Raw genomic sequence first — 27007 nt, 5'->3', positions numbered from 1 at the left:
AAATCCACAATAGTCTCGGTTGCAATAAAAACCGGGATTAAAGATTATCTTTAGTCCCGGTTAAAAAGTTTAGAGCTGCTTTTTAATCTTTAGTCCCGGTTGGTGGTGTTACCAACCGGGACTTAAGATCTATTTTCTATTTTTAGTCCCGGTTGGTAACACCAACCGGGAAAAAAGATGCCTACTATCTTTAGTCCTGGTTGGTGTTACCAACCGGGACTAAAGATCTATTTTTAGTCCCGGTTGGTAATACCAACCAGAACAAAAGATCGTGGCGGAGAGTACGAGGCATCTGCCATCTGCGAGATCGAGGAGGAGGAGACGGGCAGCCTTATCTCTTCACCTCTTCCTCCACTGACCTTATCTCTTCATCCCATCTCTTCATCTTCCTCCTCCTCCTCTCCTGTAACTCCTCTCCTTCCCTCCCCCATCATCCCTTCCTCTTCCTCCTCTCTAACTTCTCCTATAACTCCTCTCCTTCCCCCTCCATCATCCCATCGGGCGGCCGGCGGCCGGCGGCCTCGCGGCGGCACGCCGACGGGCAAAGGCCCGGGCGGCGGCCTCGCGGCGGTGGGCGGCGCTGCGGCGCGGCGGCGGACCGCGGGGCCTCGTGGCGGGCGGCGCGCCGGCTGTCGGCGCAGCGGCGGGCGGCGCGCCGGCTGTCGACGCAGCGGCCGACAGCCTGTGTTTTTTTTCTTTTTTTTTAAGAATTTGTGATTCGGATTTGTGTATTTGATTTGTGTGTGATGTCCGTAAATATGTGATGTATTTGTGATGAATTTTGTAGAAGTTGTGATGTAATTTTGTTTTAAGATTTTGTGATCTATTTGAATATGGCCGATTTGGGGATTTGAGGATCGGGGATAATTTATTTGGGATTTTTGGATGGGGATAGAGTAAAATCAATATATTAAAAACACAATGAAGAAAAGAAAATAATAATAGAGCAACCGGATCTAGCTAGCTAGGCTAGCTCTATCTTACCAACCGGGACTAAAAAGGCTCTATCTTTAGTCCCAGTTGGTAACACCAACCGGGACTAAAGATGTATTTTTACTCCCGGTTTTTTCACCCGGGACTAAAGATAGTGATCTTTAGTCCCGGATTGGTTGTCCCGGTTTGAAAACCGGGACTATAGGGGGGTTACGAACCGGGAGTAAAGCCCCTTTCTCCACCAGTGTCATCACCCACTAGCAATAATTGCATGCAAGCATACACCATCATCTACAATATATTTAATTCTACAAATCAACATACAAGCATATCAAATCACCACCCTCACATCATTTACACAATATTTTAACAAATCTATCTATCATTTTTATAGTATTTAACATAAATTTATCAACATGTTGAAAAAATATAGTCAGAATTACTTAGTAATCTCACAGCAAAGCGCGGGGAATCACCTAGCTAACTAATAGATGGGTACCTGCGCGTTGCGGCCAAGCCCTGCTCGATGTTGGCATATATGGTGCCGTGGGGTTTTGGCACCAGTGGCTGGAAGGTGTCGGCCCAATCAATCTCCTTAACTTGCTTCTAGAAAAAAAAAATCTATACTACCAATCATGTATATACTATGACAGCACACGTGCTTTTGTTTCACATCCTATCGAATAATTAAATGTTAGCTTGTTTGAGTTGTGGCTTATAAATTGAAATCAGTTTTGAATGGTAGAACATAATTTTAGGATTAGCTTAGGGATTTTCTTTTGTCACTGTGTCTTATTATTTTCTATGTTAAAAGTAGATCTAGAAAATGTAAAATTTTACCCTAAAATTATTTTGAATTCCACCAGTCACATGTTTTTAGCTCATAAACCGTACGGGGAAAAAACATCCAGCTAGACCCTAGATCGTCCTAGACCTGCCGAATATATATAGCTAGCATCCCCGACAAATATTTCCATTTTATATCAACAAGCTATTTATATATGTATATATTTTAATAACATATTAGCGAGATGTATGATAAAATAATTATGTATGAATAAAAACAGTACAAGAATATTACAGTTGACTTGTCTACAAAATTTACTAGAGAAATTTTACACAGTGTAGTTCTAGGAAAAGCATTTCTCACGGAGAGAGTGTGCGCTTCTATACGCACAATTGCACGAGTCGCAAGTCGCAACACGATTTTTTTCTGTTATTATACCTGCCAAGTAACAAGCCACCTTTTCAATCTTAGAACACATAAATTTTATAAGTTCTTTATAGGGATTAGTTCGATTTCCCTAAAAATTCTTCACGGTTTCTCCATTTCAAAGGAGGCTGGTTCCCTGAAGTGTAGTGTGACTGCAACATAAGCAATCACAGGCTACAACTATTCGATTTGAATTTAAGGGTAAGGATTTGCTATAGATGAGCTATTATAGCGCAATAGATCTGAATTCTTCGTGCAAAAAAATGGATGGACAAGATCAACTGCAGTTACGACTGTAGCTGATCTCAATCCATGGGAGCTCCTGTGACACCAAAATAATCTAATGGCATGGGAGCTCCTGCGTCACATTGGAGGCCCCCAGTTGGTGTGGTGTTCTCTGTGGCGATGTTCCAACCAGACCGGCTTCAATGGTTAGAGCGATGGCAAGATCTAGGCGAATGACTGAATTACGTCCCAGTTAATCTGCAACGTTATCTTTCTTTGTGGTTCTTATGGTCAATGATGTGAGTGAGATTCAATCTGTAATGATCATCTCATGTTTTTAGAGATTATGTTTCTTTGTTTGAGAAGATCATAATTAAATATAACTTGCAAGCTATTGGGAAACAACGGTTATATACACAGATTCTCAATAGCAGTTTTACCTCTGTCTTTAGGTTGATAGTTCAAGCAGTTTTCTCGTTTTAATTTAAGTTGTGATTTTGTAATTCATAGTTATTTGACCAGTAATCTGTGTAATAATAATTGGCTATATATATATATATATATATATATATATATATATATATATATATATAGTTTAGAGCAAGACTAGAATCAATTCAATCTCTGCTATTATAAAAATTAAAGATGTTTTTGCCGATATTTTGGTACGTCATCCGTGTATGAGTCGGTTTTTAAGTTCGTTTGATTTTAGAAATACATATCCGTATTTGAGTCGGTTTTAAGATCATTCACTTTTGGTAATACAGAAGGAATCATATAAGAAATCTGTATAAAAAAAAACTCGCATGCTAACTTAAAACGATCGGACTCCTAACTGCAGCTCATTATTTTCCAAAAAAATATATATCCAAGCGAACTCCCACAGTGAACTTCATCTTAACTAAACCATATAACAGTAATAAGATTAAAATAGACTTCACCCGTTGCAACGCACTGGCATTTTTTATAGTTATTTAAAAAAAACAAGATGGTATGCACCATAGGGAGTAGTATTAATATAGACACGTATGCATGATACTAATAAATATAAAAAATAATTTTACATTTTGATAAGTATTATTTTTCTACCTGCTCCACTGACTCTTGCTAATCCATGTAACAGATCAGTGTATATTCATGTGTGTACTGTTGTACGGATCCAGAGCACTAGTAGCAAGAGTAAACAGTAAAATCCAGCAACAACTAGTAGTAGTAACCACTGGCTCGCTAGCTAGGCTAAAAGCTAAGCAATTAACTCGAATTAATTCTTAATCAAGTCGTGTGGCTCTAGTACCAGTACTTGCATTGATTGGTAGTAATTAATTAATTAATTAATTAGAAAGCGTAATTACGGAGAGCTACGTCCAGCAGCTGCTCGTCCAGTGCCAGCTGCGGCTCTCCGCTGTCGTCGAGCAGCAGCCACGACTCGATCGCCGACAGCGGCGCCACCCCGGCCGCCGTCGCCGTCGCGTCGCCGTCGTCGCACGCGAGGAGCATGGACGACGGCAGGCAGTTGGACGCGCTGGAGTCGCCGCCGCCGGAGCAGCAGTCGGCGGTGAGCTCCAACGACGTCCCGGCCGTGGACGCGCTCTCCGCGGCGGCGCCACCGGGCGTCGTCGTCGCCGCCGCCGGGTTGCAGGCTGACAATCCTTTCCTGGCCGGAGGCGGCGCCGCCCAGCCGCTCAGCATCACGGAGATGTTGCGCTCGCTCAGGGCGTACGCCGCCGCCGCCGCCGGCGCGGGCGGCCCGCTGCTGATCATCGCCGGGGAGGCGGCGTCGTCGACGGAGAGGGCGTCGCGGAGGGCGCGCCTGGCGAGGTCGATGTCGGTCTGCAGCTTGCGCTCCCACTGCCCCCTGGCGACGAGCGGCGTCGTCGGCGTCGGCGGCGAGGAGGAGGAGGAGGTGAGGGCGAGCTTCTTCTTGAGGTGGGTGTTCCAGAAGTTCTTGACGTCGTTGTCGGTGCGGTGGGGGAGGTAGGAGGCGATGGCGGCCCAGCGGTTGCCGAGGAGGGCCTGGAGGTGGAGGATGAGGCGCTCCTCGTGGTGGGAGAAGCCGCCGCGGCGGATGCCCGGGCGGAGGTAGTTGGTCCAGCGGAGGCGGCAGCTCTTGCTGCAGCGGAGGAGGCCCGTCCTGGGCGGCACGGCGCGCCAGTTGCCCGGGCCGTGCTCCTGCACGTACGACGCCAGCACCATGTCCTCCTCCGGCGTCCATGGCCCCTTCTTCACCCCCTCCTTCTCGCAACACGGCGGCCGCCCCATCGATCGATCGATCCGTGGTCCAACACTTGCTATAGCTATACCAGATGGAAGGAAGCTTGAGCTTAGCTTTATATATATATACACACAGAGACAGAGAGAGGGAGAAAAATGTGAAAGTGACTGTAGCCCGGTGGTTATAAGATCGTTAGTAGTACTTTTGGGAGTGAATTTTCCATAATTTAACGGCTTTGTGCTTTTAGTGATAAGCGACGTACGTACCCGTTGACAGCGAAGCGTCTGGGGTGATTTCATCAATCTCCAGGATTTGCTAGCCCGTTCTTCGAAGGTTCTCAATAGGGTAAGGTTTGCGTGCGTGCGTTTATAGAGGTGAGTGTGCGTGTCTTGTAAGGGTCTGTGTTGTACTGTGTAATTAAAAAAAACAGGGAGAATGCCCAGGCAAGCATGTGTGTGTATGCACATATAGCCTAGAGCTGACTAGCTGGATCGTCATAATTGTTTCAACAGTGGTATCCATATTAGATTTAGTTTTTGTATGGTGACCCAGAATTATTTATTTAGGAGAATGGATTTTAAACTATCCACGTGTTGTCTCTTTATTTCTTGTATGACATTCAAATAGTTATGAATTTTTTTTAAAAAAAAGAGAGAAGATAGATTAATTAATACATGATCGATTACACTGCATTTTACAAAGATATAAGTTAAAATTCGACATCCATAAGTTGTAGAAATAATAAATTAAACTTTAGCTTAGTTAACATATATTTACATGCAAATTTGTTTTTAATGTTGTAGAAGTAATATTTAAAACTTGCATGTGTACGGAGCAATATATCACATATTATCTATGTTATCGAAATATTTTAATTTTTTGCACAACCCTTTATATGACTTGTAAGGAACTGGCGAATATATTCGCATCAGTTTAGAATCGTTTCAGTTATTTAGATTTAAAGTAACAGTAAGTACTCTCTATGTTCATAAATACTTATCGCCGATTTAATGAGTAAATTTCACAAAGCTACATCAGATTTAAGATTTATGAGTAAATTTTACAAAAAATATGGATACTTTGACCAAATTATCACAAAATTATAGGTATATAATAAATTTATTACAAAACTATATGTTTAAAGCTAAATATCTAAAACTACAGATGATATAATAAAATTATGATAAAATTATAGATTTTAGAGTTTAAAGTTTTAATATTATGTTTGAGTTATAAATATTCAAATTTTATGATTAATTAACTTGACGTTAGACTTGTAGTTTTATGATAACTTTATTATTACATATGTAGTAGTTTTGTGATATATCATTTTAAATCTATACTTTTATACTTCTATGAGGTAATGTCAATTAATAATACTTAAAATTGTGTTACCTTTCAAACGTAAAATCACTTCATTAAAATTAGATTCTTTCGAGTCAAAATCGTAACTTTGGATTCTTCCTTAATTAATCAAAGTCCAGAAAGAGATTTTAAGGCAACGGTACGTGAACGGTGTGAATGGTGACGGACGGACGGATGCGGTGTTAAGTTGATGATAGTATCGCCGCGTGCGTGCATTTATATTATAAAATATTGTATAATGACGTACATATAGTAATTTATTAAACTTCAATGTGGTACAACAATATCGGTCAATACCTTTAATGCTATATATGAGCCAAATACAAATGGACTAGGAAATATAATTGACAAATTTAACATAGTACTTATAATATTATTATTAGATAATGGAATTCATTCCGGCCTTTGCTTTAAAGAAGCTAAAACCAATTATTACAAAGATTATAGCTCAAAAGACTATAAATGACAAAATCATAGCTTGATTAAAAAACAAAGAAAACTATTTAGACTACAACCTAAAGACCAGGATAAGCCAATGGCTTATAAGTTGTACGTATAGTCTTTGTCTTCCTAAGCTATGAAGCAGAATATCCAAAAACAATTACTGATCATTACCGATTGAAACGCGCATATCATCGATGTCAACACAGCGAAAGATAATGTCGGAGAGCAACTAAGATGTAAAACAATCCTACGCAGTGGCGAATCTAGAAAATCGATTCATTGGTGTCATAACGTGTCTATCGGTGTCATAGTATACTAATTATACTTAAATCATAGTATAATAATACATGGATAAGCAGTTTTGTTATAGGTTTTGCCGAAAGTCGTTGGTGTCACCTGACACCGGCCCTATTATTGTAGCTCCGCCCCTGATCCTACGCTCAAATCTTACCACCAGCCTAACCATCGAAAACGGCAACAGGGATGTACACTGCACCAACGGGCAGGGGTGAAAATGGTACGGAAACAGACGGAAACAACTTTTATCGTTTTCGTTTTCATATTTTTTCCGGAATCGGAATCGGAATCGGAAACCCCGGAAACGAAAACGGAAACGAATATTATCGAAACCGAAAACGGAGCGAAAACGAACCGGCGCGGATACGGTAACAAAAATTATTAGAATACAAAAACCCCTTAAACTAAGCTTCAAACTTTTGTCAAGTCCAATTCTCAACTCTCAACAGTCCACAATTCATCATAAAACACAATTATATGAAATCGTCTCAACAACAAAATATATTCCTCTATAACTTCATATAATTTGCATAACAAATATTCTAAAAAAATTACAGCAAAAAACCATGGTACAAGGTATACAATATACACTATTATTCAGTGCTATACTGCTAATCTGCTATGAGCTATCACTCCATCATCAGTACATAGTTCATCAATCATCATTCATCAGTCATCACAGAACAGCAACACACATCAGTCCATCAGTACAGTACTTAGTTCAATCACAAAACAGCTACTTGCATTTGATGATTCGATCCATCGTAAATCTGCAGCACAAAAGAAATCAAATCGATTTAGGCTCGTCGGCTCGTCGCTAGGCTGCTGGGACTGCTGAGGCGAGGCGTCGTCGGCTCGTCGGTGTGGCTGTGGCGTCGTCGTCAGTGGTTGTAGCGGCGGCGAAACAGCGGGATGGCGCCGTGGCTGCGAGACGGCCGCGAAACGGCGGGACAGCGCCGCAAGATAGTGGCGGTATGAGACGGCGAAAACGGTGGGGGCGAGGTCGCGAGGAGCCGAGGACGGCAGAGAAGCGGTGGCGCGGGCACCGGGCGGTGGGCGCTGGCGGTGCGCGGAGCGCGATGCTCCGCCGCCGGCTCACGGTCTCGCGAAGTCGTGTGCCTGTCTCTCTCCTCTCTAGGGTTAGCCACTATTTGGGTTGGGCTGGAAACTTAGGGATGAGTTATAGACTATTGATTCTATGGGTCTTTTTAACTTCGGAAATTCCGACAAATTTTCCAGAATTTTTCCGACCGATTCCGAGTTTCGACGGAAACTGCTATTATCATATTCAATTCCGTTTCCAAGAAAATATTTCCGTTTTCGATTCCGTTTCCGAGAAATTCCGAAAAAATTCTGACCGGCTGATTCCGTTTCCGAAAACAGGCCTGGAATCCGGAAAGTTTCCGTACCGTTTTCACCCCTACCAACAGGGACCTCTAACACGACGCCTCTAAGAAGGTCGTGGCATCTATGGTGTCGTCATCGCTATTATGGGCAAACCTGAAGTATCTACTCGAAAGCATGAAGATGAGCTAGAGCATTGCGACATCGCCTTCAGGAAGGTGTGTGGAGTCCACAGGCATCATCGATGTTGAACACTGCCGTCAACCTACATCGCCACCTAAGCCATGCGTCCCCTCCGTCGCCACTACAACCAGCACCGATAAGCAGCCTCTGGCTTGGTGGTCCGCGGCTGCCTTCGACTCTCGGCCAAATCCAGCTGGCCCTCCAACTAGAAGTGGCCGCAGCCGCACCTGTCATCAACACCTATGACATGGATCTGAGGACAAGCATACTTCGGGACTTTCGCTAGAGGTAAGTGCATGATGATGTCATGGCACCGCGCCACCACCACAATCATTCCTGCCGTGCAACAACGGATAGCTGCAGCGATGAGGATGCCGCAACCGCACCGCAAGGGCCACCGCCACGTTGCATACGCCATGCAACGCTGCAACCTGGAGCTCACCCTTCACCCCGCCGCAACGGTCAGCCACATCGCGATAGCTGCCGTCGTGATGAATCCAAACCTTGCTGCCGCCTTCCTTGCTACTACGTTGGCAGTGAACTTGAGCGTTGGCGAGGCGGATGGGAGAAGGAGGATGAGCCGGAGGGAGGAGGGAGCTCACCAAAGGGCTTTGTCTGTCGCCCTAACCTGCTCCGCTTGCCGTCGCCGCTGTCATTGCTCGACTGCGTGTCCTCTTCTCCGTTAGAGCAGTTCGCGGGAGGGAAAAGGAGAGGGCTCACTGGAGGTCCGTCACAATCGCTGGAGACTCGTCGCTCACTGTTGGCGTAGAGAAAGAATGAGAGGAGGGGAGGGGAGAGGAAGGGAGGGGAAGAAATGGATAAGGTGAGAGAGAGAAGGGAATAGAATGGATAAGGTGAGAGAAAGGGGCACACAACTTAATCTGTCAGCGTGCGCGCATTAGAACCCCTCATATTTTGGAGCGAAGGGAATACTAAACACTCAAGGGTGTTGGACTACGACTGATAAGAAAAAAACGAAGCAACCAAAAATAATTTATGAATAAAACCTTTATATTTGCATTACTAGCTATTGAGAGCCAAAGCTAGAAAATAGATTAAGATAAAAAGAACCTAATAAACTATAAAATTAAATTAATTTTAAAAATTTAAATTTGGATTATAATAAAAGAAAATGTGTAGGCGCATGCGTTCCTTGCGCCAGAGATGGCTGACTTGTTCAATCAGATTGGGCGGCAAGTGGTCAATCGAAGCCCTAAATGCAGCAAGAGAGAAAGAAATTAAAAGCTAGCTAAGCTAATCTTCCTCCTGATCACAATCCTACCAACCAGTCTGAAGAAGAAAAAAGAGGACCGAGTCAGCTGCATGCTTTGCTAGCAGCCGATGAGCTCTCCCCATCCACGTACACCATTCAATGCGGTGTATGCCATCACAGATCTGACATCCATCAATTTGGCTCGAGAAATATATGTGCAGGATATTGAAGATTAGCCCATCATGCAAACGAACCGGCTCACGAACCCACTTATTTTATAATATAAATAGATGGATAACCCGGTATATAGGTTTTTAGATTGGTCCACTTATCCCTTACATCAAATCAAAGAGAATTATCATGCAGCTAGGTATTGTCTGCGGTAAGCCGGTAATTACCACTGACATATAAGTCTTTCATATATTTTTTAAGGGGAGTGCTTTATTAATTAGGAAATAGCAGCACAGTCTTAGCTCACAGCCAATTTTACAAAATCATGGAAAAAAAATCTCCACACTGCACTAGCCTCATTCCTACAAGCAAACTGAGAAAATAAATGAGCTACTCAGTACTCACTACTAACCAGCTCCATCATTTTGCTTATACTTATCCTTAATTATGGTTTATTAGTAGAACCAATAAATAATTTATGAATAAAATTTTTATATACATATTTTTAACGATTTAAAATAAAATACTGTAAAATAAACTACGATGAAAAATATCATAAAGTCACCTTCAAAATTAAATTTTAGAATTGAAATTTTAGCTTAATTGTAAGCATAAATGAAAAGAGGTAGTTGATCATATGTTCTAATATTATAATACTCACTCTGTTTCTAAATATTTGACATCGTTGATTTTTTATTACATGTTTGACCGTTCGTCTTATTCAAAAACTTTTGTGAAATATGTAAAACTATATGTATACGTATAAGTATATTTAACAATGAATTAAATGATAGGAAAAGAATTAAAAATTACTTAAATTTTTTGAATAAGACGAACGGTCAAACATATTTAAAAAAGTTAACGGCGTTAAATATTTAGAAACGGAGAGAGTATTATAAGTGTCATTGATAACTAGTGACACGACAGTAAGTGGTTGTACACGTACATTTTCCTAGGCTGAAAAAAAAAAGAAGCAGCCTTGTAGTTGTACTTGTTCATCGTCCTAGCAATTAAATATGCAGTGCAAGTGTGCAACTAGATGTCCTGAACAGCACACTAACACAACCATCAATAATTAATATAGACAAGCAGGAGCATGCACCGGCAATCACTATTATGAGACGAGAAACAGTAGAAAAATACAAAAGAGTTAATCAAGGCCCTATTTAGAATGGTGAAAAACGTTCTGTTGATCTTAATCTACACGGAGAAAATGGACTGATTTATGTGCAATTCAGCATTTTTAATCAAATCGCTGAGAAACCAAATCGGTTCACACAAATCGGCTAACCTGCAATAACAAAGCAATGTTTTCAGGAAGCTCTAGATCACTATCATTTCAATTAGTAGTAGGGACAACCGTAAAAATTATTCATCAATTATTAATTGTTAGACAATAATGGCAGTAATAGACTAACAACAGTGGCATGAAGTAAAAGATAGTAATTATATTGAGGCTTATTCTTGCATGCGTTTGAGAAACAGCCAAGAAGAAGACCATTCAATTTCTTCCCGGATATATTCCAGTTACGCCGAAACGGTAAGCAGAAATAAAAGCATGACCGACATTTAATCATATAAGCTGTGGCCAGCTTCAATTCCTAATCTCGCCAAGAGTTACGTATGTAATTTATCAATCATGACCGACAATTAATCATATAAAAAATGTATTAAAACGTGTCACAAACTAAGCTAGTAGCTACTAGCTGTAGCTATAATTAATGACATGCAAATTAAAGAATCCAAAGCTATATATATAGTTGTTGTCTTGTTTACATTCCTTCAAATTTAAGCCAAATTAAAGGCATCACGAATATGAAGATATATAGAGCGTTCCGCGTTGTTTGGAAATAAATTTGAAAATACACTGTTGTTGACTCGTTTTTTTCTCACAAATATTTGGAATGTAAATTTATTAGCATAAATATATCGTCGATCTCGCACAACAGTTCCGCGAAAGTGACGTGGATGTGACGACGCAAACGGTCTCGCACAATGACAGCGCGAGACCGCACGATGTCACGTGGTGGTAGCGTGAGACCGCACGGTCTCGCACGATGAAACTACGACACCGAACGGCGAAATCGAGGACGTGTGTGGTGGCGGCGTCAGACCACGCGGTCTCGCACGGCCAAACCGCGAGACCGAGCAATCTCGCTCACCCAATGAGCGATAGCAACGGTTGAAAATTGTTAGTTACTTTCTCCGTTTCACAATACAAGTTATTCTAGTATTTTTCATATTCATATTAATGTTAATGAATTTAGATAGATATATATGTCTAGATTCTTTAACACCAATATGATATAGGAAATGCTAGAATAACTTACATTGCGAAACGGAGAGAGTAGTGATTGATTATCCTAATTAGCAATTAATTAATATTAATTAATCGCTAATTAGGATAATTAATAGTTAATTAGAGTAATTAATCACTAATTAAGCAGCACTGATGGACAAGACGTTCGGTCTCGCTGATTCCTTGTGCGGGACCGTTCGCTCTCGCTGTTTTATCTCGCGATACCACGCGGTCTCGCGCGACACCGCGTGCATCGTCACGCTCTCGTCACTTTCGCGCAACGATTGCGCAAGATCGACGGTATATTTCTGCTAAAAAAATTACATCATGAATATTTCTAAGAAAAAAACGAATCACAGTATATTTTCAAATTTAATTTCGTTGTTTGCGTGATTGGCTTCCTTCTTACTATTAATTGACGCGTCTGATCCTTGCAGTTGTAGCCTAAATGCCTAATAACTACCGGCAAAACGATGGACTTGTCCTACGTACAGTTGCCGAGGATTCAATGCATCCAAATACCCAATATTTGCATTGGCATGGCCAAAATATTCGAGATATATATATACAAGACCATATTTACATTAGAAAATATGGCACTTTCTCGGATTCAAAAATATAAGTGATGGGTATGAATATACTTATATTTTGATTTATAGCAATAAATGCTTATATTTTAAAATGAAGTGACGAGCTAAAGAACCCAGAGAAAAAGAATTGTAATTAAAATCATTTTTCAACTAATCTTCATCAACATTGTAAGCCCAGTTATCACTGCAAATACTATAGCAAGGGATTTTAAATGATCCAACAAGTTTTTAGCATACAAAATTTGAGGGCTGAATCTAAAATAGTGTGGATTAAAATTTTATGTATTTTTAATCTAAAAATATAGAAGGGCTAGGTAGAATTGTGAAAGAACCCATGCATTGGTCTTTACCCATTAGTTACCACCGCTAATTATAGTTCTTTAATTTTTTTTCTATCTGAATATTAAGGGGTTGTTTAGTTGTCAGCCACACTTTACTATGAATGTTTTATCAATAAAAATAAGGTGGTCAAATTTTTAGCCATACCATTAATTATAGCAAGTATAAGAAAATATTGGCATACTTTGGTGAAACGGAGGACCGTCCTTTGATTAATTAATTGCCTGGCCAATTTAGGACTTGAGAAGGAGAGATATTAGATGATAATTAGGCCGTGCTTAGCTCTATCGTACTTTTGCCACCATGTACTATCAGCTCCCATTGTCACGTAACCCTTGTCCCTTGGCCATTATATTTCATTCTCTTAATTAGAGATGCACCATTGGTGGGTTGACAGAGTTGTGGGTGCATGCATGACGCAAACCCTATAAAAGGGTAAATCTCATGTACATCAATATTCCATAAATATATAGATGTGTGTAACCTTACTTGATGCACAGACTAAAACTTATATTATTAATTATTGTTAAATAATTAAAGAGTCGGTGCAGAGGTCGGCATTTACAGGCCCGTCCATAGACACATGCAAGATGAGCGACCGTACATGGCCTCCAAAAATTTAGGCCCCCCAGAAGTACATGTTTTAATCCATACCCATACGTTCTGATGTGTTTAGGATTTCTGCACTCCTTTTTTTTTATTTTCTATCTTTCTGCTCCGTTATATTAGACCAGAACGAGATCTTTTCGTCGGCTCCGGTAAATATTCGATGACGATATCATAGTTATCTTAAAGAAATGTACATCATGATGTGAACCTGCATTCCAAGCAATAAGGATTCCATTTTTGCACCTATTAGTCAGCAAAACTGAATTGGTGCAATGATTTTTTTTTCTGCTTCATCAGATCGCCATTACTTAAGTAGGTGAATGTTCTTTGGTATAGCAGTTGTCGCCACGGTATCCTATCTCACTGTAAATAAAGTTATCTCCCACTAACTCCTTAAGCTTAACATGCAAAGATGCCCATCATCATCCACTAACAAGATGACACATCATCATCCACTAATTAACAAGATGCCCACATTTAAACATCATGCAAACATGCTATATCTTTATAGTTTTTATAATTTAAGAGCTTTTCAAATACAAACATGTTAAATTATCATCCAATATAATTCACATAATGTTTCAATATATATCTTTATTATGTTTTATAATATCCTATATATTTATATAGTTCATCCTCACTTAGTTAGTGCTTAAATAATTAATCTATGGTCCAAATTATCTTTCTCTTTTTTTTCCTCTAATTAAGTCGTATCACATTAATTGTTTTTAACCTTTAGATGATTAATCTACTGTCCAAACTATCTCCCTATTTTTCTTCTTCCATAAAGTCATACCACCTTACTTTTTACGTTTGAATCGCCATTCTACAATTCAAGTTTAAATTATCATAAACCACGTTAATTTACTTAATCTGATGTTATCTAGCTATATTACACTTTATTTTTTTTTATCATACTAAATTCCCGCAACAATGCACGGGGTTTCACCAAGTACATAAGGTCTTGTTCCCCAAGATTTTTGGGGACGGCTCTGGGAAATTATATGTACTTTTAACTAAAAGGGAAACAAAATAAAGATGGCGTAAATTGATATTACACCGGGAATCAGTAAAATAGCAAATATTTGACTTAAGTTGACCTAATTACAGGGAGATTAATATTTGGTCAGTCTCATAGAAATCACCGTCCAGATACAGATAGCGACCCCACCTATTATTATTATTTTGAGAGGGACGATCTAAAAGAATCGAGTTTATATATCATGTTTATTTATTCTTAGCTGTAGCAGGTTAAAATTATGACATCGATCGAGTTTAAAAATCTTAAGACAGCAATTGCAGAAAGTAACAATCAAGGGAGGTGCCATTTTCATACTGATTTGATGGTTAAACCCTATCGTGACAGGCGAGAACTGGAGAGCAGTATGTGATACTGAATGTGAAATTCTGACAATAACGCCAAATTAATGTAACAATGAGCTCTTCACATGTTGTATTCAATTCGGTCAGCTGATCTGTAATAGAGTCTTTTTCAACGTCAAAACTCAAAAGTAAACGGCAGTTTTAATAAGATTGACCAGTTGCGATCTGTTTAGAACGTTAGGAGGCTTTCAAATGGGATAGAACATAGAGAAACTCGAGCAGAAAATAGGCAGAATTGATGACAAGATGGACCAATTGGTTTAGCAACTTGGCTACATTTCAAGAAAACTTGCTGACCAATTTGTTGCCAAAACCTTATGAAGTAAGAGTATTTAAGTAAGTACTCCCTTTATCCTATATTCCCTTTATCCTAAAATATAGGGCCTATTCAAATTGTAACCAAAATAAACCATACCATGTTTTGGCAATGCCAAAATTTTAGCAAGATGGCAATATTATCAAAATTTTGGCAGGATTTCTTATGTATTGACTAAATTTGTGAACAAACTAGACGTAGATATTTTTTGGTAACTTTAAAAAAAATGATATGGTTGAAAATGGCATCAAATTGAACAGGCTCATAAACATTTATAATTATATATCTAACATGTTTCCATATTCATAGCTAAAAATTGTTATATTTTGATACGGAAGTAGTAGTAGTACATAAGTATGTACTTGTGAAATTTGTGAACTGACAAACTTTCATGGTTTTCTGTCGATATGAAAACTTTGCTCTCCATTCATCGGTTGGCCAAGGTTGACTGTTGATTACTCCCTCCATTTTTTAATAGATGACGCCATTGACTTTTTTTCACATGTTTGACCATTCGTCTTATTCAAAAAATTTACGTAATTATAATTTATTTTGTTATGAGTTGTTTTATCACTCATAATACTTTGTGTGATTTATATCTTATACATTTGCTTAAAATTTTTGAATAAGACGAATGGTCAAACCTGTGAGAAAAAGTCGACGATGTCATCTATTAAAAAACGGAGGTAGTACATGACAAAACATGACCAAAAATAATTTGTAGGTAAAGCTCTTATATGCATGTACTTGATGACTTAAAATCCAATGCTGAAAACAAAACTATATTGAATACCCTAAAGTTAACTCCAAAATTAAATTTTATAATTTAATTTTTGGTAGCTGCTAATTTTTTTCAGGGCAAACGATGAGGCTAGAAAACAGCTGCTAGCGAAGCCTATTGGATATATAGACTTACAAATCGACAAAATTCAGCCTGATTATTACGTGTTTATGGGTCAAAATTCGCTCTTCCAAAAACTGTTGTGTGCCTAAATTTTGTCCTGGCCTGTTTATGTTTGTTCCGCTCCTAATTCCGCCTTACCAAAATCATATATAGGCCTAATTTGTCCTGGCCTGTTTAAGATCACCCAGGGCCTAAAAACTGTTTGAGCCCTTTTATTGTAACTGGTGGGCCAAACATTTGAGATAATAAGGTAGTGGGCCAAGTATTTAGTTTCAGTCCATTAAACGGGTATCGTGGGCTAATTACAGCCCATTAAAGATGGCAGGAGGGTAGTTCCAGCCTGTTTATTCGGGAGGAAAAAGTCCATTTTGACTCCCTTAAAAGTCACCCGAATCTAATCCGTGACCCTCAACCGTAAAACCGGATATGATGACTCCCCGAACTATTCAAACTAGTGCAATTTGACTCCCTCAGCGGTTTTGGATGGCGGTTTTGCTGACGTGGCGCTGACATGGCGGTGTTGACCCGGTCTTCATCCCACGTGGCGCTTATGTGGCATTACAATTAAAAATATTTTGTAGGGCCCGTCTGTCATTTGCACACAAAATATATTGTGGGACTCACATGTCATCCTTTCTCTCTCCAACCCTTATTCCTCCCCCCTCTCCCTCCCTTCTCTCTCTTTTCTCCTGCAGCCGCACTCGCTGAACATGCCGGTGCAGTTGAACCCGTGCGCCACCTCGCCGGTGCCGAACACCGCGATGAGCCCGATGAACCCTTTGTCCAGCCGTTCCTTGACGCAGTAGTCGATGGCCTCCTGCAGCCCGGCGCCCCTTACTTCATCACGGCGGCGACGTCGCGCGCCAGCGTGGAGCGTATGATGGCCTTGCCGATGCGCCCGGTCATCTTGTTCATCAGCCCGCCCATGGACATGGCCGCCGCGGTGTGGCCGTTTGAGTGCACCACTGCGCAACCCACCGTCTCCGGCGCGGGATACGGCAGTCAAACTGCTTGTACCAATTAATCACAGGATGTCACGGTTAGATGTTAGCAATTTTCATAGGCGAATTGGTAACATGAGTCAATGCGCTGATCGACGAACCAAGATGCTGTTAGCCTCCTTGGCGAGCTTCAACATGCCGACGTTGTCCTCGGTAATGAAGTAGCTATTGTCTACGACCTGAAGACCTTGCAAACAGTGACCACAAAGAATAAAATCAGACCAGTCCACGACCTCAAGATCTGCAGGACTCAGGTGGACCACGCTGGTAGGACGGATTCGTCCTGCAGCTACTGGTCCTGCCAAAATTCGACTGGATTCCATGGCGGCCGCGCCTTGCTACCCCACACCGGCGCTGCACTTGCATCTGCTAGGCAACGCTATGCACATGCATGTTCTTCGGGCAGAAAGAAACAGAGGCGGCACCCCCTGCCGGCGCAGACCAAGAGGCACGGCTGGGGCCAGCGGCGTCTCAGGCTTCGCCGTCTACATTAGCCCTCTCGTTCGTCCCAGCCTGGCGCGGCACCATCGTGGGGGAGGCCACCAGCCGAACGCCCCCGCCTTCTCCGGCGAGCTGAGGCCGTCGCCGCCGAACGACCCGCTCAAGTTCCTTCCTCCGTGCCGGCCCTCACCCTGCCGCCGCCGCCGCCACTCCAGATTCCGCACCGAATCTGGAGGAAGAGAAACATACAGAGAAGGGAGAAAGGAAGGGGGGAAGGAGGATAGATAAAGGATGACATGTGGGCCTCGCAATTTTTTTTCATTTGAATGACGAATGGAGCCCATATAATTTTTTATTTTAATGCCATATAAGTGCCACATCAACAACACAGATCAGGTCAACATCGCCACGTCAGCAAAACCGCCATCCAGAACCACTGATGGAGTCAAATTGCACTAGTTTGAATAGTTCGGGGAGTCATCCTATCCGGTTTTACGGTTGAGGGTCACGGATTAGATTCGGGTCAATTTTTAAGGGAGTCAAAGTGGACTTATTCCTATTCGGGATGTGTGTCTGATTCTGGCCCAATTGAAGCTGGCCCTATTTTCGGCTTATTAATTTCTAAATAGTTTCTAAAAAAATTAACAATTTTGCTATATATTTGTCGACAAATTTTCTCCCAAAAATTTGACAGATACAATTACAGTACAATCGTAGTGTAATTACACTGTAACTTGCATGTAATTACACTAACTATAATGTAACTTGTATGTAACTTTCAAAAATCTCTCCATAACATCTTATTTCGGTAAAATGAGGCTGTGGGAACAAATCCTTTCACACATGTGTGTACTGTTATTTTCTTTCTTCCTCACCAGAACAAATCTTGTAATAGATCTAACGATTCAAAATTATGTGGAACTTACATACAAGTTTCACGGTAGTTATATGCAAGTTACAGTGTAATTACATACAAGTTACAGTGTAATTACACTATGATTGTACTATAATTACACCTGTCAAATTCAAATTTTTAGGAGAAAATTTGTCAACAAATGTATAGGTGGTCCCAAAACTAATTATTTGAGAAATGAGTGGTGATTAAGTTTTATAAGTTTTTGTGCTAAACATCAAAAAATATCGGAATGAGTACCATTTATCTGTTGGATTCCTCTGAAAGAAATTAAGGTTGGGTCGTTGAATGCTAAGCAGGTAGTTTTGTCAAATTCTTGAGTACTGCCTAATTAATGGAACAATGAGCTGTTCATAGATCGTAATTTAGCCAACATATCTGTGATATATGTCTTCTTAAAGTACACGGCACGATAACCTATTGGCTTAGCTATTGCAGCTTCTCAGAACGTTGAAGGTTTCATATGGGACGGAACTAGAGCAATCATCTAGATCTAGGTCTAAGATACAGAAAACAGGCAGAATAGATGACAGGAAAGACTAATTGGTTTAACAATTGGCTTTATTCCAAGAAAGCTTGCTGAGAAAGTAATTAATATACATACATCGTATTAGATAACTCTTGAATTCACCAAAATTTCATCCTAATACCGCAAAACTGAGCTAAAGCAGCAATCATGCATAGAGTAAAGGAGTATACTAACAAAATCATGAAGGCGGTGCCGGAAGAGGCAGAGAGTGTGTCAACTGAGAGATTTACTACACCAGTTAGGATGTTTGCCTGTAAGATGAAGTTAAATGTTACTCCATACAGACTTACCAAAAATAAGTTCCAAATATACTAGAAACTCAAATTGAGGATCTATTAGTTGGAACATTTCTGTTTTGGGAAAATTATTTTCTAAAATTGTGACCAAACTGTCTTACCAGAAGGAATGAACCAAGCATATTTTGATTGAATGCATCTTCAAGAACCAGGTTCTTTTCATATGAAATAAACCCAGCTAGTGTGAGAATAGATATAACCTGTTTTTAAAATAGCCACCGCCATCAGTGAAATCTGGACAGAAAATTTTAACATGGCTATATCTAGCAAAGATACAATCAGAAAACTCTAACAGGCTATATGGTTGCTAAACCATAAGTAACAGAATTATGTCAGTCAAATTCGTGAACCTCGCCAAATTTCATGGTTCTGACAATACATAAAATGTAGCCCCCAATCATCAAAGAATGAAACCAGCTAGTGAAACAATGAATACAACAGACTAAGAAATTTTCAACCATATTCTATACATTAGACTGAGTTAAATTATTTCATTCTCATTTGATAATATTAAAGCATGCAGACAAAAAAAGATGCACAGTGTAGGTTAACTCCGATGCACAATCAGTTTAAGATTTCAAGTGCATAGTTTTATTTATATCCTTGACTCATGTAATACTACTGTACTAGTGTGTTACTATTAACCATTGCTGGAAATAGTACAAGTAACTAATTCTCCCAATGGTAGAGAGGCTAATTGAGAAATATGGATACCTAAATCTGGCAATGTATGCAAATTAAATAAAATCAAGAAAGGCGAAGAACAATACCTGAAAATTCTGTCCAAATACAAGCATAACATAAGCAAAGTTGCACTGCAAAATGAAATGTACAAGTTAAATTCAAATCTAAGGACGGATTAAATTGGGAGTTAATGGTACTAATCCTATCTTACTATAAAGTTATCCCCCACTAACTCCTTAAGCTTAACATGCAAAGATGCCACATCATCATCCACTAACAAGATGCCACATCATCATCCACTAATTAACAAGATGCCACATCATCATCCACTAATTAACAAGATGCCACATCATCATCCACTAACAATCATCACATTTAAACATCATGCAAACATGCTATATCTTTATAGTTTTTATAATTTAAGACCTTTTCAAATACAAACATGTTAAATTATCATCCAACATAATTCACATAATGTTTCAATGTAGTACATCATATGCATTACTATCTAAGTAACGGTATGTTTTCCCTTTCATTTTTTTTGAAAGGAACCACATTTGTACACAGGTGTCAAGGCTTCTAGGATCAAGTTATATTGAATATATAAGGGGAACAAACAACCTGGACAAGGCCAGAATTTGTTAAAAAGAATGTTTGAAATGTATCAGAACCAATATTTTGGCAAGAGATTTCCTCAGCCTTAAATAACCACATCTACCTCCGTCCCAAAATGTAGTTATTTCTAGCACAGTAACTTGTTCCAAAATGAAGCTATTTCTTCACCTACCCTCTCCTCTCAACCAATCACAACCATTCTTTTCACTTATTTTCTCTTCTCCACCAATCACAACACTCCAATCATCTCTACCTACTTTCTTAATATCGGTGCCTACCTCAAAAAGGCCTATATTTTGGGACGAAGGAAGTATTATGTTAGATTTGGTTGGTGCTACCAAATTTTTGTAGCTGCTCCCAGATAATGGAGGCAAACAAAACAACAGGAAATTTCCGTTGGAACTACCCATATTTAGTTTGGTTCACCAGTATGAACCAATGAACCAAAGAGGTCAGGTATTTGCCTCAGGGTCAGCAAAGTAATCGGATCAGGAACTATGCACTTTAGATGCGGTTAATTTTCTAAGCTATGCTGGTCCATTTCATCACAGCATACTCTTTAACTATCATAACAAGGGTACTCAGTTCAATAGAATAAAACTCTGCTCAATATACTATAAACTACTATTAAAATGCACAACTATCTGGTTTCTTATATTTGTCAATCTAATGCTAGTCTAGATTTTTTGTTTCTTAAGAAAGCATGTAATCAATTAATATCCTACCATTCGTCGAGAAACTCTTTCAACATAGCTGTCAAGAATGATTGCCATAATCCTGTAACATGGCATGGGAGGAATTGTTAAAAATGAAGAAAGGTTATAACTGGGAATAATGCATGAAAAAATTGTTTCTTACCAAAAAGATGCAGCAAGAACCCAAACTTTTACCACTTGACTGCTCCTACTCTTGCCTTTTGAACTATTGTCGAAGAATAGATTGTAACCCAAGGAAACACCAATCAGGTACATACCCCAGTAACCTGTTAAAAGGGATGAATCAATCAGATTGCATCACATCACCACAACTTTTTCAAAAAAGAATCAGGTGCATGCAAATTTATGACATTCGGGTATAAAAAGGATCAAAAAGTTACATGCAATCAGCATATAAAGGTCAGCAAGGCAATACAAAAGATGTATATAATAAGCATGGATATTAAGAAATCCATAAGTGAATAGAAACAAAGAAAAAGGGCTAGAAATATGCTGTGCAGACACCTTCATGTATGCCTGAATTATCCACCAACAAGTTGGAGGCTGATTATTTATTGGCACCTTAAGCAAAGAAATAACAGATAAATAACAGACTGACATCAAAACTTTTCATGACAAATAGCATTGGAAAATTTTGTGAACTCAAGTTGATGTGAGTAGTACAATTGGGTTGTTTAAGTGTTACATTAGAGGTGAGTGTTCCTGGTAATACGAAAGAGGTTTTGTTGCATTAGTATACTTACCAAATATGCTATAAACACCTTCCTTATTCTGACTGATGATACCACCGTTTCTTTCATTAGAAATGAGATACTCATTCAACCCAAAAGAGAGCCACGTTTGGAATCCTGAAAACAAATGAAATATCTGGTACATGAAAAGGAGGCTGTAGCACATTTGAAAATAAACTATTCAAATGAATCTTTAGTACCTGTAAGCACAAGCAGACCAGCTAATCCACAATACTTAGGATGGATCCTGATAACGGACGTAAGGATCGAAATTGCTGCAAGGGTGAAAAAGAAGTTCCAGTGCACGCCATATTCTCCTACATGAACCTAGAAAATGAGAAATAGAATATGCATCTTTAGGAAGACAGCAGTACATTTTTGTTTTGTGCAGTACATATACGGTATCTAGAACAAGTCAACAAGAGAAAATAATCACATGGTAATTGAAAATGCTGGATAAGGAAAGCAAAGTTTGAGGATTGTGCATAATTACGAAGTAAATTTAATGTCAATGCATATGGCAAATTGTGGCGAAGGCATAATTTAGGTAATTGACATGGTTATGAATAAAAATACCTGATAATCAACACCTGATGTCGATATGAGACGAGCAAAACCAAGAAATATTAGAGGGCTTATAGACATCAGTGCTTTATTCCAGGTCCTAAGGACACACATGAAGTTGCATTGTAAGACACAGCATACTAGTGACTATTTGCAGACCTCTCAATCAGAATATACTCTTACTATCCAGAGAAAATTCAAATATTCAAACAATGATGTCTGCGAAAGTCAAACATTAAAATAGAGTCTAAATAAGGTTTTAGTGATTATATTAGACAAAGGTGGGATGAATTGTCAACATGTCACTTTCTCAGGATGGTTTATTATTTGGAGAGAGAAATAAATGGGAAGGATTTAAAAAAGATATCGTCCTACAATAAAACAGAGCAGGTGCAGAAATTTGATGGATAATAAAGCTTTTGTGGGTGAAAAGTGATCAAGTCAATCTTAGCTTCAACTTGACGTTATTACTTTTCTGACTTGTCTCCAGATATACAAATATAAGAATTGTGGAGATCAGCATAATTTATCTTCAGTGTGCCAATTCTGAACTAACTCAGCAGACCAAGCTAATTTTTTTATAGATAGCTCGAACTGGTGAAGTTGACTTGCTTTGTACCTGTACCTTCTAGGTTTCTAAACTAGAAGTTCCTACTTTCAATAGATAAAGCCAGCGGAATAAATATATGTTCTTTATATCATTTATATAACATGTGATATATCTAAACCATGATATTCCTTTTTACCTACAGTTCCTAACAAACAACAATCTCTAACCTGCCTAATATTATAACCAAAGAAGAGTAAGATTATCTGTCGTAAGACATGGAATCTACTTTCTCCGCCTATATTTGGCCAACTTCAGAACTGAAAGTCACTGTGATGAAAACCAAAACCCTAGATTTCTTAGCCATATGAGATCATATGTAGTTAAGGACTTACATTGCAGTAAAGTTTCGTGCTTGTCTAGATACCAGTGCATTAGCCACTACAAAAGACCCTACTCCGAGATCCATCTGTTGGACAATGAGGCAGATACCTTAGTATCATGTCATTGAATGGGGAAGAAAACACAGAAACTTTTTAAGTTTCAAACATGATGGGAAACACAAATAATCCAAATCACAAGCATGCAGAATAGGTAACAGAGTGGATGCACAATTTGCAGCCAGTGTCTACTTTTGCAAAAACAAGTTCATGATTCATTAAAAATGCTTTGAGACAGTAAAGAACTAAAATACAACCAATGAAAAAGATGAAAGATACAACTTACGATGCCACAACCATATGTTTCAGCCTTGGCATAACGTCTAGGGAAGATTTTGAAGTCCACTGCTAATATGCACAGGCATGTTACTAGAACCTTCAAAACACCCCATCACCATTAACTTCAATAGTTCTGTTGGATATATAGTACTGAGAAGTAATTAAATGAGTAGTATTTTTCCAATTAATCAACTTTTACGTACCACAGATACTCTGTATGATGATATATCTGCTCGGAGCAAAGGCAGCTCATTTGGTCCAGCTTTGAGATGAGATCGAGACCTTAGAATATAGGGAATGCATTAGTTTCTAATCAGCATGGATTTTGTTGCATAAAGGAAATAGGGTGGTCGACTAGAATTGTAATAGAAATTAGAGAGAATGTGGCAAGAAAAACAGGTGTAAGAACTCAGATATGGTACCTCTTAAACATGGTGAGGATAGATATCAGCATTACAAGAGAAAGTGCACAAGCACAAGCCCATTCAGCTAAAACCTGTAACAAACCAAGGAATAATCAAAAGATTGCTATTTAACTTTTTTTCTCTAAGAAGTGTTAAACCTCATTATAACATTTGCAATAAGCAAATAACAATAGTTGGTTAAAAGTTTATGCATTGTGTTCCAATGCTTGGTTCTCTACATATTTTATGATTTCTATAGTTGAACACTGCTACAATGTAATCTCCAAGTCCTATGAAAGAATACTTACTGTGAAAATCAGAAGAACTGGCAATACAATACTGAGGTAATCTATAGCCAGTGTAGAGAAGTAATGCACAAAACCTTTATGACCAGGAAGGGCATCATCATTTTTCTTCAATGAATTCTTCCTAGTATTATCTAAAACAAGACAAAAATAAGGGAAGAAGCAATCACTTTCCAGATCTACTCTGAACAGTAAAAGAAGCTCGTGTTATTGATCAATGATGTTAAAATTCGAAAATCCATGAACATAACATCCATAACATCAGATGGGGGCACCACAGCATAATCAAAAACTGGAGTAGAGCATGGTAAAATTTCACATAATCGAGTTAAATTTATCAAAACTACATGCTGAGATTACGCAAAAAATTCAACCTGTCAACTTTCTGGTTCAATCTCGCAATGGCATATCTGAACCAAATGCTAAATGTGCAAGAATGCAGCATACTGGTAATCTTATACCACACTTCTAAATGATATCAACAACTCGCTCGTCTATTTCTTGTACAAATCGATCAGCTAAACAATCGCACTAATAGATCAAACGGGTCAAAAATTCCACAAAATCTGTAGCGAACTGACCTCCGCAGCTCCATTTCCTCAGAACGACCACAGCCTGCACAACCCAAAAAAAAAGGGGTCAAACCACAGCACCAACTAACCTACTTCAGCGGGGGTAACTAAGCAACTCACCGGAACCACGGTGGAGAGCGCGGCGATCTCCAGCAGGGAAGACCCCGTCAAGTTGCTGACGAACCTGCGCGAGGCGAAGAGGACGGTTCTTAGGAGGCGTACCAGCGAGAGGTTTTCAGGGGGGGTTTGGGGGACATTTTGGGACTCACTGCTCCTTGAGGAGCTTGTGCGCGTTGATGGGCTCGTCGTCCATTGGTGGCGCCTGCTCGAGGGGCGGTGGTCGCCTCGCGGCGGCGGCGGCGGAGTGGAGGAGAGGGGAAGCAGCGCAACTGCGCCGGGGGAGAGGGAGAGGGGGGGGGATCTGAACTGAACTGGATCGCGCGCGACGGCGGAAAAGAAGGCGAGAAGCCGAGAAGAGAAACCGAAGGAGGAGAAGGTGTGGCGCACGGGCCAAGCCGGAGCAGAAAGGAAGAAAAATGGCACTCTCAAAATATAAAAAGTAAATTGTACTAGTTGTTCGTATAAGCTTGTAATGAGGTTTTATCTAGATCTACAAACTTGTAGAACGTGCATCGATATTCTTAAAATTAGTTTATTGCCATGTGAATGATGATGTGACACTTTTTAATTTTTTTCCCTTTTTTTTCTTCTTTCTTCCTCTCTCCGATAAGCAGCGACACTGACGACCACGACGGGTAATGGTGATAGCGATGGCAGGCCAAAGGAATCATTAAAGGGGCCGCCACCACTGGTATCATCGTTGCCCGCTGCCTCCAATGGTGGCGCCGCTTGCTGGAGGGAGGACTAAGGAGAAAAAAGAAGGAAGAGAGTAGATAATAAAAAGAGTAAATTTCACTTTGGCCATGTATATTTATCAGATTGGCGCATTGGACCAGGGCTAAACGTATGTTTTCACTTAACACCACATTTCTTTACCATACTTTACAGGTTGGACCAGAGTTTAGCATCTGGGCCATCAGGACAGCTTCGGGCTAGTCCATGTGAAGCGTTTGCTTGTATGGAACCTCTTCGCTTCTCTGTGTCAACCCCTCCATGTCCACTAAAGCCGCATCGTGAGCTTGGCCTCGGCACGTAGACATCGGCTGTTATCGACGTCTCTTCAGACTCTTCAAAGGCCTCATCATGTTCGGCGGGGCGCGTCTTCCGACCATGTTGTTGGCGTCAAAGCCAAGGACCATTCTGGTGGACATCGACGCCATCACATACAATGGCATCCGGACTCCGAAGGGCAGAAGCTGTGGAACCGCCCGGATCGCTACTTGGCTTGGTGGAGGCAGTCTATATATGCTATATTAGTCTGTTATTCGGTCTTGGAATGTATCATAGAGAAAAATCAAAACGATGTTAAAGTCTGCAACTCAGGTGTGTTTTGGGGCTTGCGGGATTTTATTCCTGTGTACCTTGTGAGTAATCAATTTGTGTTCCTTACTCCTGAGTTCAATTGGTATAACATAACTTTAAAAAGAAAGTTTGGTTCTTAATTAATGCCAAATGGAATAGTTGGGCCCTTATTGCTTCACATAATCTGGAAGCCAATATTTAGGTCTGATATGATTTCAAAATCTATTGACCTAATCATGTTAGCAAAAGTTTTTCAACTTCTAAGTGGATCAGGGGTCATATGCATGAACAGAACACCACGGCATCGGCGATTCGGCGTGGAAGTCGTGGCCCTTGGCCCCAACATTGGTTACGCTCCTGTACAGGATGACGTTGGGATCCACCTTGCCGATGATCACCAGTCGACAGAAATGCCCTTGGTTAAGGGGCGGAAGCTGTAGCCTGTAGGCAGCAGCGCTATCGAGGAGATCTCACGCCGTCGCTGCTCCCCACCAAGCGTCGACGCATA

The 27007-nt window shown here is 39.9% G+C and overlaps 2 protein-coding genes and 1 long non-coding RNA gene across 7 annotated transcripts; all 3 read right to left on the bottom strand.

Annotated features, from left to right (window-relative positions):
• Positions 1 to 3379: 3379 nt before the first annotated feature.
• LOC107280380 (myb-related protein 306) lies at positions 3380 to 4728 on the bottom strand. The gene has a single exon (XM_015774610.3). The coding sequence runs from the start codon at positions 4628 to 4630 to the stop codon at positions 3707 to 3709; it is 924 nt and encodes a 307-aa protein (XP_015630096.1). The 5' UTR covers positions 4631 to 4728; the 3' UTR covers positions 3380 to 3706.
• Positions 4729 to 7157: 2429 nt separating this feature from the next.
• LOC112938219 (uncharacterized) lies at positions 7158 to 9169 on the bottom strand. The gene is made up of 2 exons (XR_003241270.2): positions 8819 to 9169; positions 7158 to 7459 (listed from the first exon to the last, which is right to left on the bottom strand). It is a non-coding gene; the product is annotated as an uncharacterized lncRNA (long non-coding RNA).
• A 1347-nt stretch (positions 9170 to 10516) lies between these two features.
• LOC4332969 (uncharacterized protein At4g17910) lies at positions 10517 to 25648 on the bottom strand. Of its 5 annotated transcripts, none has more exons than XM_026024283.2 (17): positions 25347 to 25648; positions 25198 to 25261; positions 25087 to 25120; positions 24509 to 24639; positions 24219 to 24292; positions 24000 to 24078; positions 23804 to 23893; positions 23473 to 23546; positions 22543 to 22630; positions 22167 to 22293; positions 21979 to 22083; positions 21378 to 21501; positions 21245 to 21296; positions 19991 to 20035; positions 19322 to 19420; positions 19099 to 19175; positions 10517 to 10891 (listed from the first exon to the last, which is right to left on the bottom strand). In XM_026024283.2, exons 1-17 carry the CDS (start codon positions 25388 to 25390, stop codon positions 10801 to 10803), a joined length of 1398 nt encoding a protein of 465 aa, XP_025880068.1. In that variant the 5' UTR covers positions 25391 to 25648; the 3' UTR covers positions 10517 to 10800. The 5 variants fall into 5 exon arrangements, with proteins under 5 accessions (XP_025880068.1, XP_066165104.1, XP_025880070.1 ...); XM_066309007.1 differs by lacking the exon at positions 10517 to 10891 and adding an exon at positions 12072 to 12207; XM_026024285.2 differs by lacking the exon at positions 10517 to 10891 and adding an exon at positions 13317 to 13645.
• Between the last annotated feature and the right edge of the window lie 1359 nt (positions 25649 to 27007).

The sequence above is a fragment of the Oryza sativa genome, chromosome 3, assembly GCF_034140825.1.
Source record: "Oryza sativa Japonica Group chromosome 3, ASM3414082v1".
Classification (NCBI taxonomy): Eukaryota; Viridiplantae; Streptophyta; class Magnoliopsida; order Poales; family Poaceae; genus Oryza; species Oryza sativa.
The sequence above is the reverse complement of the archived record's forward strand: the minus strand, read 5'-3'. Positions and strand labels throughout refer to the sequence as shown.